We start from the raw sequence: 16791 nt of genomic DNA on the forward strand, positions 1-16791 counted from the left end.
ATTAATTGGTCGGATACATGTCTAGGCTAATTTTTTTTTTTGGTTATAAAAGTAAAAGTGGTGATATACCTTAATATTATAATTTTTGGTGTTTTTTAAAACTATGAAAAGTACAAATTTTCTAATTTTTCTTAATACAAATCGGGTCCAATTTGTGTACTTCTAGAAATCGGACAATCGGATTTTTGTATCTCTAATAAATCGGACGGTTCGATTTCCGCTTTTTTAATTAAACGATTTCACATTTGAGAATAACACTTCAACAATCTACATTTTAAAAAAACAACACTACCACTTCAATATTAAAAATAAAAAAAGTAAACGAATTATTCAAACTAGTTTCGTTTAATTCACAAGTTAATCGAACTAGTTCTATTGAACGTCTTATATTTACAAATTTATTTTTTTGAATAAAAAACCCATCCATTCAAAGTGATTAACCAGTTGAAGGACTCGGAATTTCGCCTAAATAGCATACTACGCATGCATTAGGAGTACAGTATATGGACTTATAATTATACAAGTGTTTTTTATTATTATTATTGAAGAATATTGAAATATACAATAGGAGATGATTTAAAATAATATTGCATCGCAAAATGCCCAATTCATGAGATGGAATTATCAAAAGCAGGAAGCTAAAGGATTCAATTCCAAGAAGCACCTTTATTCGTCAATTTTAATTTGTAATGAAAAGAGCAATCAAACGAATAAAGTATTCACTCTCTCTTTTTGAGCACCTTTTTAAAATTCATATTTAAAGTTAATGCAACAAAGATAATGAACCAAACTTTAAGCCTTTGGCATCTCAAACACATCGCAATCTACATATATATGCATCCACGACCACCAACTGATAGATTAACCAAACTTTAGAAAGAAACATCAACGATCGTGAATGTCTTATTCGCCTAAAATTAAATAACCTGGAAAAAAAATAGATTATGTGATTATTAGGCTGATATGCCACTAATCCACTTTAATGAGAGTAGCCACCCGTTGAATATTAAATCCAAAAATGAACCAATCGACATTGTTTTCTTCCCATTAATTTTTCCGTTGAATTATTTAATTTAGTTGGTTCTTTTGCGGCAAACTAGTACTAATACTGGCCAATAGCCATACAAATGCAAGTTGCACACTAAGAAACAAGAGGGTATAGTATAGAAAAGATTATTGTGATTGGGGAAAATAAAAAAATAAAAATAAAAAGAATAGAAAAGATTTTTCAAACAACACAACTTGCATTTGCTAGTGAAACAAGATTAGGATGGAAGCAATGCAATTTGATTATTATGTTACTTTTGGAAAGCACAATAAATTAGGCAGCCGCATTAATGAATTATTCAAACATTCTTTTAGAAGTCATAATCAACTACCAATGCTACCCCACAAACTCCATCCTAAGCATCCATGATGGTAATCCATGATAGATTGTTATATATTCTTGAAAATATGTGATGTGTGATTTAAGAACAAAGACAATTATTTATTTTGAAGTTTAAAATATAATTTAAAACATGTATATTGAGAAAGACAGCTTTATATACCCAAGTATTGAAGCATGAAGTAGTGGTGTCACAAATGCACATAGTGGTTTTCATATCTGTACAAATTGCTAATGTCCATCAAATCATTAATCCAATTGGACTATACTAAGAATTATGTTATGGACAACAACTGGAATTATTATATCTTGATTAAACCAACTCCTGTTCTACCCTTATTGCTGATAATAATAATTTAAAAACCAAAAACTGTTGAGAAAAAAACATCAGAGCCTGAAAGTGAGTTGACAAATAAATAATGGAGGAGTAGGGAACATTGAGAGGGTGCATCCTAAGACCTAATGAAAAGTAAGTAGTTAGAAATCGAAACAAAAGTATAGTTCCAAATTATAACAAGCCAAGAACTACGTGCTCAGGTAGGTACCCTTCTATTGTGGATAGGATACTCCTACCTAGCTATATAAGAAAAATTAATAAGCATCCTACAATGCATTCCTATCATACACTGAAATTCGTTATTTGTTTTCGTTATTGGAATTTATTTTTAGGGTAGTTCTTTGGTGGCCAAGGTTACAGTGACTAAGAGTGGCTAAATTTTGACTGACTAATAAACACATGATATGTGTAGAGTTGGGTGAAAATTTTTAGTTAGAGTGATAGGCTTTATTGTTAGTGAGTAGTAAGGTAAAAGAGTAAATAGAAGGACCAAAATAATGTGTATATCATGTGGGCCTTTGTTTTGAAAGAAAAAAATATATTAGTATTTTTTTAAGTGGATAATTCCAAAACTTTAATGATTGGGTTTTAGTGTGAAAATCTATTATAATGTTAGATCAATAAAAGGTCATGAACTATTAATAATGAAAGTAATAAAAAAATAAGAACTAAATCATGTAATATTTATGTGAGCTCTTATTATTAATGTATTTGTGGCATGATTATATGAGAATATAAATTTATAAAGTGTTAAAATTTATAAGAAAATATTTTTATTTTGAATAAAAGTAACTATTAAACAATATTATTGATATTATCATAGTTATTATTATTTTTGTTCTTGTTATTATTGATATTACTATTATTATTATTGAAAATTGGTAATTTTTAGTAGTTTTGTTCATTTTTTGGTGAATATAAATACAAAATTATTTTTAACAGATAAATTTTATTAATTTATATGTTCAAACTCTACAAATTTTGAGTGTAAATGGTAATGATTTATGTGTATGTGCACAATTTTAATAAACATATGTGTAAATTGTATATTTATTGTGTACAAAATCTCTATAAATATAAGTACAAATTATTATCGACTAAGTGCGGACAAAAAATGATAATATTTGTTAGTCATATAGCACTGCTCTTATTAAAAATCTTCATAATAGTTTTATTAATAAGATTTACTTTTTTACTTTGTGAATTCACTAAAACCAACATCCGTAAATCTTAAATGTATAATGCCATATCTTCTATAACTTATTTAAATAAACTAATTGAAAATCAATTATACCAGATTGTCTTAAAACTATGAATTTTGTTTTTTCTCTTAATATTTATATAAAATGTGGTCCTTGTATAAAATTTTAAAGAAACGAATATAAAATCTGCAAAACCACCATGATTTGTGAAGTCAATTTGTTAGTTTTTATCAACGTTTATGGTTTTTTACGATATTAATTTGTTAATTTTTATTTAACTAAAAATTCTTTGTTTTTTAATTTGTATATCCATGATTATACATATTATTTGTTAATTCCATGATATAACTTTTAAAACTAAAGAAGAAATGGACATTGACAAGCAGAAAATGTAAAAATATATAAAAAAAGAGTCATTCGTATTTTCTTAGGATATTCATGTAAGATTATGGTAAAAGATATTTTAATCATAATAGTGTATAAAATATTTTTGTATTTAGATTACCAAAGACGGATCTAAGATTTTTAATATGAAGGAGTTGAATTATAGACAAATTTTTTAACCTTTTTTTTAGATTTTTTCATTACATAAAAGTAATTTAAGAATAATATATAGTTATTGAATTGATTTTATCCAAATATAAAGAAAAAATCTTATAAGTTATTTTTTATAATATCATTTTTTATATGACAATTACATAAAAGAGACAACAATATCGATAATATAATATGAAATTATGATGGACCAAAAATTTATAGTGTATTTAGTTACAAAAATTATTAATTAAAATTACTTAGAAAAATCATAAATTATTAATTATTTGAAAGGTATAACACTGTTATCAAATATAAGATACGAATATTAAAATAAAATGATAGCTGAAATTAAATAAGTTAAGATAAAAAAAAGTTAGGTTTATTTTGTTTTTTTTAGAATGTAAAATTAAAGGAAAAATTGAACATTTTTTTTACAAGAAAATAACATCTAAGATGCACAATATAATTACCATAACATAATTCTGTAAGTCATTACTAAGATTTTATATAATAATATAAATGCTAAATATGTTATTATTAAAAGAACAAACAATTTTTTTTAAAATTAGATATAGAGATAAATACATAAAAACTAATTTGATAAGTACAAAAATTTGAGTGTATGATATTAAATTGGTTAAGTAAAAAATATTAGAGATATAAATAATTAAGATATAAATTTATTACATAATAAAAAATTAATACATATAAAGCTACTAAATTACATAATATTTTTTATTTCCTTAGACGTATATCCCATATGTAGACATAAATTTTTAAAATATTTAGATGGTCGAAGGTGCAACTATCTCCTACATGTTACAATAAACGACAAAAACAGAATAAAAATAAATAAAAACTGAAATTCATATTTTATATTTGACTGTAACTCAAATAAAATTGTATATCTACAAACATATAAATTTAAACTATAAATTTCGTTTTCGAAAAAAATAATCTATATATAACCTTCTAATGTGGTATTTTAGTATAAATTTTTTACATTTAAAATTTTAAAATAATAAATAATTATAATAAAAAATTTTATAAAAGTCTAACCAAATTTATACAGTATGATTCTAAAAATATTAGGGCATAACATTAATAAAATTATTATTTCTCTTTTAATAATAATAATAATATAAATAATAACAAGAACAAAAATAATAATAACTATGATAAAATCAACAATACTATTTAATAGTTATTTTTATTCAAAATAAAAATATTTAATTATAAAATTTTAATGCTTTATAAATTTATATATTCATATAATTCATGACACAAATATATTAATAGTAAGAGCTCACATAAATATTACATGATTTAATTCTTATTTTTTTTTAAATTATTCTCAACATTAATAGTTCATGACCTTTTATTGATTCAACATTATAATAGATTTTCATACTAAGACCCAACCATTAAAGTTTTGAAATTATCCACTCAAAAAATTCTAACAGATTTTTTTTTTCTTTAAAAAAAAATCCATATGATATACACATCATTTTGGTTAGTTTATTTACTATTTTATCCTTTAATAATTACTAATAATAGACCCATCATGCTAACTACCAACTTCCACCTAACTTTTTACATATCATGTGTTTATTAATCAGTCAAAACTTAGCCATTTTTAACCACTATAACTTTGCTACCAAAGACCTACCCTTATTTTTATTGAGTTTAGCAATGTATAGATAATGGAAATGGATGAGAAAGTGCATAAAGCAAAGGAAAAGCATGGGAACAAATATCATGTAGTAGCACGATGTTGGATTCAGATTCTCCAAATTAATCAAATAATACGGCATGTTTATCAGAGAGCCCAATGATGTGACTCATTATTCTTGCACCAACTAAACTTTTACTCCTGCTCCCTTGGTGGATTATTATCTTCAAATATACTAATAACCTTACCAACACAAGTAAAAAAAATATATATCAAATATGGATATCTTTTCAATTTGGAAAAGCGTTTTCATCTTTCTCGGCTCTACATACTATGGAAGCCGTGACACCCTTAGATGTTTTTCTATTTGAAGACGCATTTTAGGCTAGCGTTTTTAGTTTTTACTATAACATGCTAAAAAATGACGCCTAAATAAACTGGTTTAAAAAGAATAAATATTTTTTTAATAAATTTTTCATGAAACAAAAAAAAGATGGAAAATAATGATTGACAAACGATAAATCAAAAGAAGAGAGTTGAGCCCCTTTTTTTTTTCTTGAGAAAGTTTAAGAGACTATTATTTTTATTAAAATTTTATCAGCACTTAACCATTAAAAAAAATGAGTAATTTTATATTATTAGATGTAATTTTATATTATTAAAAATATTAATAATAACTAATTGATAACTATAAATTACAAAACTTGTTAGTTTTCTAACATTCTTCTTTTTTCTTTGGGTGATAAGTTGGTCAGTCACATTTTTAGACACTATATCATAAATTTCGCACATTACACATTTATACATTAAACTTTTTAAGGATTTCTATCTATTATTTGGTCTCAACCAAATGTCATATCCAAATGTGATTGTTCTCAAGGTAAATGAATTGTCACTATGCCAAAGCCTCGACCACAGCTGAGCCGCTTGTGTTCATTGTGATCGGCTGCAACTGCAATAGTGCTACAGGCCTATATTTGGGTAACATTTTTAAGGACAACATCGAAAAAGTAAATGGGCTGACCCAAATAATTGAACCATAGCCTTTGAACCAAATAAATAGTTTCAACCCAAAAATGGAACCAAAAGAATCCCAAAGGAGGAAGCCGAAATATAAAGAATAAGATAGTCATTCACCGACTAATTTGAATTGGTCAAGTAATTAGTTCACTTATTTGTTTAAAGGTAAAAATTCAGGTGCAGTCGACTTCACATTAAAAATTGTTAGATGATTTGACTAATTTAACTAAATTTTCATTTAACAATTCTGATATATCAATTTCAGGTGAAGTCGACTTCACCTGAATTTTCATCTTATTTAAATAAACATCGGAAATTCAAATACACTTCTTACATAAACCCAAGCTAAAAAATACATATGAAAAAAAAAATCCTTGACCAAAAAAAAAAAGATAATCACTTGCAAGTTGCAACTAGTTAAGTAAATTACGGTAACGAATCACAATGGCCTGAGCCGAAAGTAACGCATTCTCCAACAAAACAACATAAGTATCTGATTAGTGATTACAGAATTTATTAACCCTGAAAGAAAAATATCGGAAGGAAAAATTATTCGTAGTTTTGTTTCTAGAAGGAAAGCTAATCAATTAGCTTCGCTCTCAGAACAGCAAAATTCTCTCCCCACCGACAATTAGACTAACACAAATTCTGTTTCCACTTAACTAAATTCCTTCTGATATTTAAAAAAATAAACAGAATAATATCGCATTTGCAATTAAAAAAAAAATGACAGTAAAAGAATAAGCCTATAAAATAGGTATTATAAAAAAAATGAGTAGTCAGTTAGAAGTTAAAACTAAAATATCTTTACAACTTGAAATAAGTTTTACACTAGAGACCCAAAAAAGTTGCAATATATTAATTAACCAATATACATATACAATTGAAAAAAAAAACTAGTGATAATATTGTTAGCCAAAGAGAAAAAAAATAATAAATAGGTCTTAAAAATATTTTACGATAAATTTATAAGTTTTCATAAAAACATTAACATATCAAGCAAACTTTTTTAAAAAATGTGTTATATAGATTTACAAAAAAAATAATGGTAAATAAGTTTTTAAAAAATTAAAATACATATTTTATATAAATTTCTGAAAAATTAAAATATTGGCCACAATTTCTCCTGTATTTCAATCTTTCTTAGAATTTATTTAGTATTTTGTTAAAAGATTCATAAATCTATGGCAAAATTCATGACATGTTATTTTATCATTTTAAAGACCTATCACTTTAAAAAAAAAAATGGCAATGAATAATGACCATAAAGTGGCACCATTCATTTTCTAAAAGAGATGTTAAAAGGAGTAAATTTATATGTAATTATCTTTATGTGATGTTGATAATTAAAAGTTATTAAATAATAATTTAAATATAAATTAAATGTGAGTGTTTATAAAATAAAGAATAAATAATTATTTTAGTACTTAAAAAATTTAATTTTTGACAAAACGAATTTCAACATGTATTTTTAACAAAATAATCTTTAAAAAATATATTTTATTCGATACAATGATTTAAATATTTGGTCAATAGATTATTTATTCAATCAATAATTAATTTTTTTTATAAAAATACTAATTTATTTTTGTCTTCTCCTATAAAATTACTAATCTACTTTTATGATGTTATCTTATTATCATTATCTATCCGTAGTCTACTTCCTCCATCATTTTCATCCAATCACACTCCACAAACTCTAAATTACTCTCTCATTCACCGTTCACAGTGCCTCACGTTCTTGTTCTGCCTTTCACGATTAATCACACTTGGACGTTCGATGTCTGCCATTCTCTGGGCTTGGAGTTTTGCCGTCCACAATTTCCTATGCCTAGAGCTTTGCTGTTCACGATTTCTTGCATTTGGAGCTTTCTTGTTCGCAATTCATTAAATCTGGAATTAGAGGTAGCAATATGCACTCTATTCGCATATACTCTGAATTTATCCGATTAAATAGAATTGCTAACTTAATTTATAACGGATAGAGTTTTCGTGCGAATCGGTACGGGTGCAGATTCAATTCTACTCGATTAACTCACATCTTAAACATGTATAAATACAACAAAATAGTAGATTAATAATTTTATTGAAATTTAATAATTGACCGAAGGAATAAATCATTGACCAAACTGCCTCAAATAAAATATATTTTTTGGGAGTTATTTTATAAAAAAAATAAATGTTGAAATTGGTCTAATGACTATTTAGTATTTACTCTCAAATTAAAAAAAGAGTAGAGAGTCAATGGTTTTGACTGAGCAATCTTTGTATTGTATTGTATTGAAGGCAGGAGAGGGAAGGGCAAAAGCGATAAACACTAAACGGTGCATCATCTTCACTCTGCATCATCTTGCTAGAATTCTCAAAGATGGAGAAGATAGAACACACGTGGGTCAACACCAACGGTATTAAAATGCACGTGGCATCCATAGGTTCAGGCCCCGCCGTCCTCTTCCTCCATGGCTTCCCTGAGCTCTGGTACTCATGGCGCCACCAGCTCCTCTCCCTCTCCGCCCAAGGCTACCGCTGCATCGCCCCCGACCTCCGCGGCTACGGCGACACCGACGCCCCTCCTTCCCCCTCCTCCTACTCCGCTCTCCACATCGTCAGCGACCTCGTCGGACTCCTCGACGCCCTCCGCATCGACCAGGTCTTCCTCGTCGGCCACGACTGGGGAGCCGCTATGGCTTGGTACTTCTGTTTGTTCAGGCCCGATCGGATCAAGGCCTTGGTCAACATGAGCGTCGTTTTCCGTCCCAGAAACCCTAAGTGGAAGCCCCTTCAGAGTTTGAGGGCTATGCTTGGCGATGATTACTACATCTGCAGGTTCCAGGTCAATTTTCTACCCGAATTTAATCCTCTAAATTTGTCCTTTAATTGCATTGCGACTACTTATGCACGTTCTGCTTAGGTGAATTAGTTTTTTAATATATGTATAATGCTTCAACCTTGTTTGAGTTCTTAGTTCTCACCTTAATTTCACAGCAACGTCCGTAATTGTCTAATATACGGTTCGTATTTGGTTTAATAATCAGTCTAAGTTCAGAAAGAAATGAATATTGGTTATTTGTGCTCAAAAGATGTTGGGGACTAAATACTTAATTTGGTACCTTGTACTATGCTAACTAAATATTGTCCCTTGTGCGTGTTAGTTCTTCTTTGACTCAACTTTTTCTTCCATCGTTTTCCTGTTTTGAGTTCCAAACAATAATGAAGGCTTCTTAATGCAACCTTCACAATTAAGTTCCTGATGTTCATGGATAAGTACCTGTCGAATCGAATTCAGAATTGACCACAAGTTTAAATACACTTTTATGTCTTATGGTAAAAATTGCTAGTTCCATGCATCCGTATACAGGTTAATATGTTGTATTTGGTGTGCCGCAGAAACCTGGGGAGGCCGAAGAAGAGTTTGCCCGAGCTGGAACTTCAAGAATAATAAAAACATTTCTTGTGTCGCGCGATCCACGCCCACCTTGTGTGCCCAAGGAGATCGGATTTGGCGGTTCACCTAATCTTCAGCTTGCTTTACCTTCATGGCTGACTGAAGAAGATGTCAATTATTATGCTAGCAAATTTGACCAGAAAGGCTTCACAGGCGGGCTAAATTACTATCGAGCTATTGACCTGTAAGCTTCTTCTAACTCTTACTGTTAAACATTAATATACGTATATTGTAGCTGCCTGGAGTTAAAATTTTCATTCATGTAATGGTACCAAGTCAATTCTACTACCTGTTGAGTCTGTTCTGTTTTTTTGGTTTTAGTTTCGGTCTGCATCCACTCCTTCATTATATTCTCGAATTCCTTCCGCGAACTGTGACAGAACGTATGTTGTTTTATGGATATATGCGTTATCAATTTTCATAATCATATTACTTTTCTTGTTACTCTAGAATTAGTTGAACTTGCATCAATGATCAAGTAAAATTTGTTTATTGTGTACAGAACCTGGGAGCTGACAGCACCGTGGACTGGAGTACAGATCAAAGTTCCAGTGAAGTTCATTGTGGGAGACCTGGATGTTACCTATAACACTCCGGGTGTTAAGGAATATATACATGGCGGTGGCTTCAAGAAAGAGGTGCCATTCCTGCAAGAACTGGTTGTAATGGAAGGAGTAGCTCACTTTATAAATCAGGAAAGGCCAGACGAGATCAGCGCCCATATACACGACTTCATAAAGAAATTTTAATCTCCATTATCCTTCGTACATTCTATTTTCAGTATTTTGGCTCCAAGGATTTCGCTACCTCTTTACTTAGGTTACGTATAAAAGAATAAGATTACGCGTTAAAAACCATCCGCACCCAGTTCGAGCATTGAGTCATTCCCACATGACCTGGATCTGTAATGATTTCTAGGTGGGGTTCTTTTGGCAATTGTGTATTTATGCCTTCTGTTCTAAGTAATTCAGGAAACTGAATAGCTTTCGAGTGCGGCAAATAGACGTGTTTTTACGTTAAAATACAATTCATGTTCAAAACAAGTTAAAAAATATTCAATTAGACAAGCAAAATTCAACGATCACGAACAAATGAAGAAAATCTACTCATTAATCCTTTCATAGAGTTCATTAGAACAGTAGTGATAAACCAAAATTGTTGAGCGAGTTCCAATCCTTTTTCCCCTTTGAGGGAAGGAAAACTGAACTAAAATCAACTGTTTTAACGACACAAAAAGAAGGAAAACAATACAGAACGGTCACATGATAAATCGGAAAATCCTTCATCTTTGAGCTCCAGAACTCAAACTCTGAAGCCTCTGCTATTCCTTCTTCCTCTAGCACGCTCAAATTTCCGTCCCTTTGCACGACCGTAGGGCTTGGTGTGACTATGGGGCACACCAGGTGCTGGTCCAAAGTGCTTGACAGCCTCGCGGGCATTCTTAGGGCCTCTAAGAAGAACCTGAAACAATATCCCAAATATAATTTCATTACTTTTTATACTCTGCTAACATTATTCCTTCCTCCATAGAGAACTAGTTGATTTGAAAAGAAATCATTACTTTAAATACAAGGTAAATATTTTCAAAACAAATAAATAAGTTTCAAATCATAATTTCCTTTTATTTTGAAACCCTAAAAATGCACCTAGCAAAACAGTAGAACAGAAGTGCTAGTTATATTTTCTGTTCCCTCTACAGCTATCCTAGCAGAAATGCAGAACACAGACTAGGGCCCTAATAGCAACTGTCATAGTGGATCTTAATTAACTGGGATGAAAGTTGCTGGAGACAAATAATACGTTATTAAACAAATAGAAAATACAGTGGTTTGAGGGGGTGAAAATGTAAAGATCGTCCAGGGATCAAGCAAATTATGTGCCAAGTACAAGAAACTCAGTACTCCAAATATCACCAATCATCAATGATATTGAGTGTTGGAATAGCAATGGGGACATCCGCTAAGACGATAACCATAACGAGTAACTAATTGGTCATTACAAGGGTAAAGCATTCGTAATATGAAATCTCAAAGACAGAAGAGAAGAGCACACAATACAGTTAAGTAGAGACAAGAGCTGAATTAAAATCCATACTGTGTTCTGGCCAAGAGGAGCTCTAAGAGCAAGCTGATCAAAGGTAAGACACTCGCCACCAGCCTTCTCAATCCGAGCTCTGGCAGTTTCAGTGAATCTCAGGGCAGTTACCTTCAATGCAGGCACTTCGTACACCCTAATATCATCTGTCACAGCTCCCACAACTACAGCTATCTTACCCTCCTAATCCATCCAACAAACAAAAACAAAAGCTTCTTTAAACTAACATCTCAGGTGATAGTTATTCAGTTCAAATGAATTGAAATAAAGAAAGGGGCATAGAATTGCAACCTTTCCCTTCATGTAACGGATCAAGCGGGAGAGAGATAGCGGTGGCTTGTTGACTTTGCTCATGAAAAGACGCTTGAGGATGACGGCGTTGAAGTTACTACCAGTCCTCCGAACAAGGAAACGGTATAGCTGAAAATAGGGCAAAAATTTGAATAACGTAAACAACAGAGGAATGTGCAAGTGATGATGATGAAGAAAGGTACCTTGACGAGGAGCTTGAGATAGATATCATTGGATTTGGGGGCTGTACGCTTGGTCTTCTTCGACTTACCTCCTGCTTTCAAATCGATGCCCTGAAACGAAACAAAAATTCAGAGTTGAGGTTAAATCTACAGAGAGTAGGGTTGGAATCGTTGAGAAGCAATGTTGGACATACCATGGTGGATGGAGCTGCTTGCTGCTGAGGGAATGGAGCTAGGGTTTTGTTTTTGCTTAGGGTTCATGTTTTTATCTGCCCTTTTTTCCGTCAAATATTCAAAACCCGACCCGTTGACCCGATTCATTTCTTAGAGGGGCACATCAAATTAAATCAATCTTTGTAATTCTTTCTTCTTTTTATTTAACTGTTATGGTCCTTTTACTCCTTGTCAAATTTTACATCTCACTCTACCAACGCTTGATTTTGAGTAATACTTTTTTAAGATGTATCTGGAATTTTAACAGATACAAATTTTTTATTTTATTTTTCATAAATTAAAAAGATTATCCACTTGTATTTATAATTTTTAAAAAATAAAATATTTAAAAATATTTAAAATATAATTTTTAAAAATAATTTATTTTTATTAACATTAAAAAGTCTAATATAATTTTATAAATTAATTAATTTTATATTTAATTCTTATATTTATGTATAATATAGTATTTTTAAAATTTAAAAAATATTTTATCAAACACAATTATTTTCTTTCAAAGATATTAGAAACTTTTTATATTTTAAAAAGCTGAATTTAAACCATTCAAATTCTTTAAAATTAGAAGCTTGAAATTTAAAATTAAATTATTTTTTTCAAATAAATTATTGTATTACCATTTATTATCATTTACTATTTTATTGGTAATATTTTAATAGTAGTGAAAATTGTAAATATACTAGGGTGTGTGTATGAGTGCAATGCACAAAAAATCATATATTTGTTGTATTTATACCTGAAAAGTTTTAAAAATAAATATTTTACGTACATATTTAACTTATATAAAATAAATTTATATTTTTTGTCATTTATACAATTGCTAAACAATAGTATAAATTAAAAAATTCACAAAATACTTAATTTTTTTAAAAAATATAGTATAATAAATAAATATCTCAGTATTTATAAGAAAATATAGGTATATATTCTTTTATAAACAACTAATGATTTAGCTTATAATATGTGTCCTTCACACTCTTAGACCATATCTATAAAAAAAATTTAAAAAAATAAAAAATATAAATAAAAGGTCCAAATAACATTTCATTAAATGTATATATTAAACTAAGATAATATATGTAACATTCTATTATTCTAAGTTTTATTTTTAGCCATAAAGCAAAAGATAATAAAGCGTCACGACAGTTCTAAAGCTTATACAATAATATATATAAAAAAGAATAATAATACTAAAAGTTCGATAAATAAATAAAAGTTCGCATAAAATGAAATTACAAACGTAAAACGTTCACACACAATAACTAAAATGCATAAACACAAGAACAGAACATAATATACAATCTTATATAAAACTCCAAAATATAAGATAATAGCTAATAGATAAACAATTTTTGTGTGTTTGTGTGTGTGTTTTATTGTAGCTATGGTGACCATAAAAAAATTGCTAATTGATTGTGAATACTTAATTTTTTAAAAGGAACTTTGATTTTGAGTGATTTTGTATTAAATATGATAAAAAAATTAATGATAAGGATAAGCATTTTAAACGGTGATTTGGGAAAAATAAAATTTTTTTGTTAGAAAATAAAGAAAAAATAGATGTTAGTATATCATCTCAATTTTAATGATAGAGTATCATGTGATATATTTTGATTGTTAAATTAATAATATAATATTGTTATATTATAATTTTAATATTTTAATTTTAATTTAAATTTAATTATAATTACAGAATGTTATGTTGAATATTTTGATTATTAAATTCGTAATTAGTTATTGATAATGATATATAAGAAAAATAGAGTGGGTAAAAGAAAGTGAGAAATATAAAAAAAAAAGAAAAGAGAGGAGGAGAGAAGTATTTAATTTTGGTGGAAAATATTTGATTTCAATTGTAATGAAAAAATAATACGTGGTATATTTTAGTTGTAAAATTAGTAATATATAATAGATATCTAAGATATCTAAAATTATTTAATATAATTATTCTAATCATAATTAATAAATATTAAATAAGATAATTTTAAATTATCTAAGTTTATTTTTATTGTATTTTGAATTGTAAATTATAAATTTTAAATATGAATAATTGATATAAATTATAATAAATAAAAAAAATTAAACTTTATTTAATTGATAAAGAGTGCAACACTTTTTATTTAATAAAAAAATTTTAAAATAACTCTTTAATCTAACATTTATTTTTGGAAATTAGTTATTTTTTTTCCTAATGAATCAATATCTAATTACAAAAGATTTGCGGGTAACAAAAATTTCTCTCTTTTTGTTTTTTTAATTTTTTATTTTTCTCAAACCCATTTGACTTTGCCAATGGGTTTACACATTCAAGTTGGATCACAAAATGACGAAATTACCACCACAATAAACAAGTACAAGTTACTGCACTTACTTTATTGCTAATTCTTATTAGCGCTCCATTGATAACAGAGACAGCCACATATTACTTTTCTATTGGCAAGTCAAATATTAGCCACCAGTAGTCACTATATATTAGTAAACTATTTCTATATATATTAGTAAACTACTATTTCTATCCATAAAAATTGAAGATGCTGATATATCTACCCATAAAAGATAAAAATTACCATTTGTACCCATAAAAATTGATTTTCGTAAGCAAAATTACCCAAACCCTAAATAATTACATAAAATCCCCAAACTACCCATTTATCTTCTCTCACGCACGCACCCACCCTCACTTACTATCTTGAGCACCCTCCCCTTTCCACACACTCTCTCTCTCTTCCTTCTCCTCTATCTTCTTCAATCGTCCTTCTCTCTTTCTCTCCTCCCTCTTCGCACTTTTCTTCTTCCTCTTTTTCCCTTATTGATGTCTCTCTCTTCTTTGTCGTTCTTCTCTCTCCTCTTTGCATTAATGGTGATTTCTCCTTTTGCCGTTGCGAGCTCCATCTTCTCCTTCCCTTTTCTTATTCTTCTTCTTCTTCGGGAGGTTTTTGGCTTCAGGAAGTAGCAATTTTGAGTCATCTATTTTTTGCAACCACAACTTCTTCAATGTTGAGTTCCTTCTTTTTTCAAATGTCATATCTTTGTCTTCTCCTTCTCTCGGTGTCGCTGCTCTCTTCTCCTCATAGCGATACGTTTTCATCATCTCCTCCCTGCGTCGCCAAAATCGAATTAATGTTCTGTGTTATTTGTAACGAAAATAGTGATATTGAATCTGAGAAATTGACAATTTTTTGTGAAGGTTCTAAGAAATTAGGATTTTATTTTGAATCTATGCATGTTCTATTCTTCAATTTGATCTGAGTTTGTTCTATTTTGTGATTTTGAAGAGGATAGTGGCTAGGCTATGTTGATGTTCAAGAGGTGAGAGAGAAAAAGTGAGTGAGAGAGAGAAAGAGAAAGACATAGTAGGAAGGGAGATGACGCTACGACAGTGGTGGTTTAGGTGCTGCAGATAGTGAGTGAGGGTGGGTACGTGCGTGAGAGAAGAGAAGGGGGTAGTTTGGGGATTTTATGTAATTATTTAGGGTTTGGGTAATTTTGCTTGCAAAAATTAATTTTTATGGGAAGAAATGGTAATTTTTATCTTCTATGGATAAATATGTCAGCGTTTTTAACTTTTATGGGTAGAAATGGTAGTTTACTCATATATATATATATGTCCAAAAGGGGAATTAGCCATAACTTGCAAAGTTTAGGCCGACTAGTCAAAAGATACAACAGAGTGATATAAAATGTTTACTTCCTATCTCTTTAAGTTTAAAGCAAAAGCTTCTAAAGCAAAAAAATATACAAAAAAAATCAAAAGTGAGAGAAATCTACAACCAAAATGAACAAAAGACCAAAATGCGATCCATGATCCGCTCTGTCACCATCCGCAAACTCACCAAGGTGGGTTGCGACCTCCATCTGAAAACAACAACATATGGTATGAGAATCGGAGGTTCTCAGTATGGTAACAGTGTCTAATAGATAAGATATAAGGTTATGGAAAGCCAAAGATAATTCTATGACTTCATATCGATACAGATATTTAAGTTTAACGAAATATATGAATTAAATCATAAACAGGGTAATCTAATTTAAGGGATCTCTAACTAAACTAGTCACCGCTGTACCACAGCCTTCACCAACCTATCCTCTATGCGATTCCATCGCCATCGCCTACTGCACCTCCTCAATCTCAACAGAAAACACAGGTAATGCAAATAAGTAAAGCACAAATGATATACATATACAATAAGTAAATCAAATAGCAAGTAGATATGTGATTCATTTAGGCATAACAAAAGTTAAGCAAAACAAACAAGCACATAGAAAATACATATGATGAATGCATGTCCTATTGGCTCGTGATATTACTTGTCGGTTCAACTGCCAACCTGACACATCCTTTCGAATGTAGCCTTTTTGCCACACCCAGGGATATAGTGTCCTACTCACTTTT

General features: G+C 29.4%; 2 protein-coding genes across 4 annotated transcripts; one reads left to right on the plus strand and one right to left on the minus strand.

The window, feature by feature from the left end:
• The first annotated feature begins 7931 nt into the window (after window positions 1–7931).
• On the plus strand, window positions 7932–10457 carry LOC112695785 (epoxide hydrolase 1). Of its 3 annotated transcripts, none has more exons than XM_072197958.1 (4): window positions 7932–8060; window positions 8442–8988; window positions 9543–9784; window positions 10103–10457. In XM_072197958.1, the coding sequence occupies exons 2-4, from the start codon at window positions 8524–8526 to the stop codon at window positions 10347–10349; spliced, it is 954 nt and encodes a 317-aa protein (XP_072054059.1). In that variant the 5' UTR covers window positions 7932–8060; window positions 8442–8523; the 3' UTR covers window positions 10350–10457. The 3 variants fall into 3 exon arrangements, with proteins under 3 accessions (XP_072054059.1, XP_025604044.1, XP_025604045.1); XM_025748260.3 differs by lacking the exon at window positions 7932–8060 and adding an exon at window positions 9922–9983 and having other exon boundaries at window positions 8369–8988; XM_025748259.3 differs by lacking the exon at window positions 7932–8060 and having other exon boundaries at window positions 8351–8988.
• Window positions 10458–10673: 216 nt separating this feature from the next.
• LOC112695786 (large ribosomal subunit protein eL18) lies at window positions 10674–12481 on the minus strand. Its single transcript, XM_025748261.3, has 5 exons — window positions 12362–12481; window positions 12189–12278; window positions 11986–12114; window positions 11695–11877; window positions 10674–11061 (listed from the first exon to the last, which is right to left on the minus strand). The coding sequence occupies exons 1-5, from the start codon at window positions 12362–12364 to the stop codon at window positions 10903–10905; spliced, it is 564 nt and encodes a 187-aa protein (XP_025604046.1). The 5' UTR covers window positions 12365–12481; the 3' UTR covers window positions 10674–10902.
• Window positions 12482–16791: the final 4310 nt, after the last annotated feature.

This window comes from Arachis hypogaea, chromosome 6 (assembly GCF_003086295.3).
Source record: "Arachis hypogaea cultivar Tifrunner chromosome 6, arahy.Tifrunner.gnm2.J5K5, whole genome shotgun sequence".
NCBI lineage: Eukaryota > Viridiplantae > Streptophyta > Magnoliopsida > Fabales > Fabaceae > Arachis > Arachis hypogaea.

Bases quoted from the DNA above. Each gene is read 5' to 3' on its own strand.
- LOC112695785 (XM_072197958.1), top strand. From the start codon at position 8,524: ATGGAGAAGATAGAACACACGTGGGTCAACACCAACGGTATTAAAATG. The intron at 8,989-9,542 runs GTCAATTTTCTA...GGTGTGCCGCAG, and splicing joins ACTACATCTGCAGGTTCCAG to AAACCTGGGGAGGCCGAAGA. The intron at 9,785-10,102 runs GTAAGCTTCTTC...TATTGTGTACAG, and splicing joins TACTATCGAGCTATTGACCT to AACCTGGGAGCTGACAGCAC.
- LOC112695786 (XM_025748261.3), bottom strand. The intron at 12,115-12,188 runs GTACCTTTCTTC...CCCTATTTTCAG, and splicing joins ATCTCAAGCTCCTCGTCAAG to CTATACCGTTTCCTTGTTCG. The intron at 11,878-11,985 runs GTTGCAATTCTA...TGGATGGATTAG, and splicing joins TCCGTTACATGAAGGGAAAG to GAGGGTAAGATAGCTGTAGT.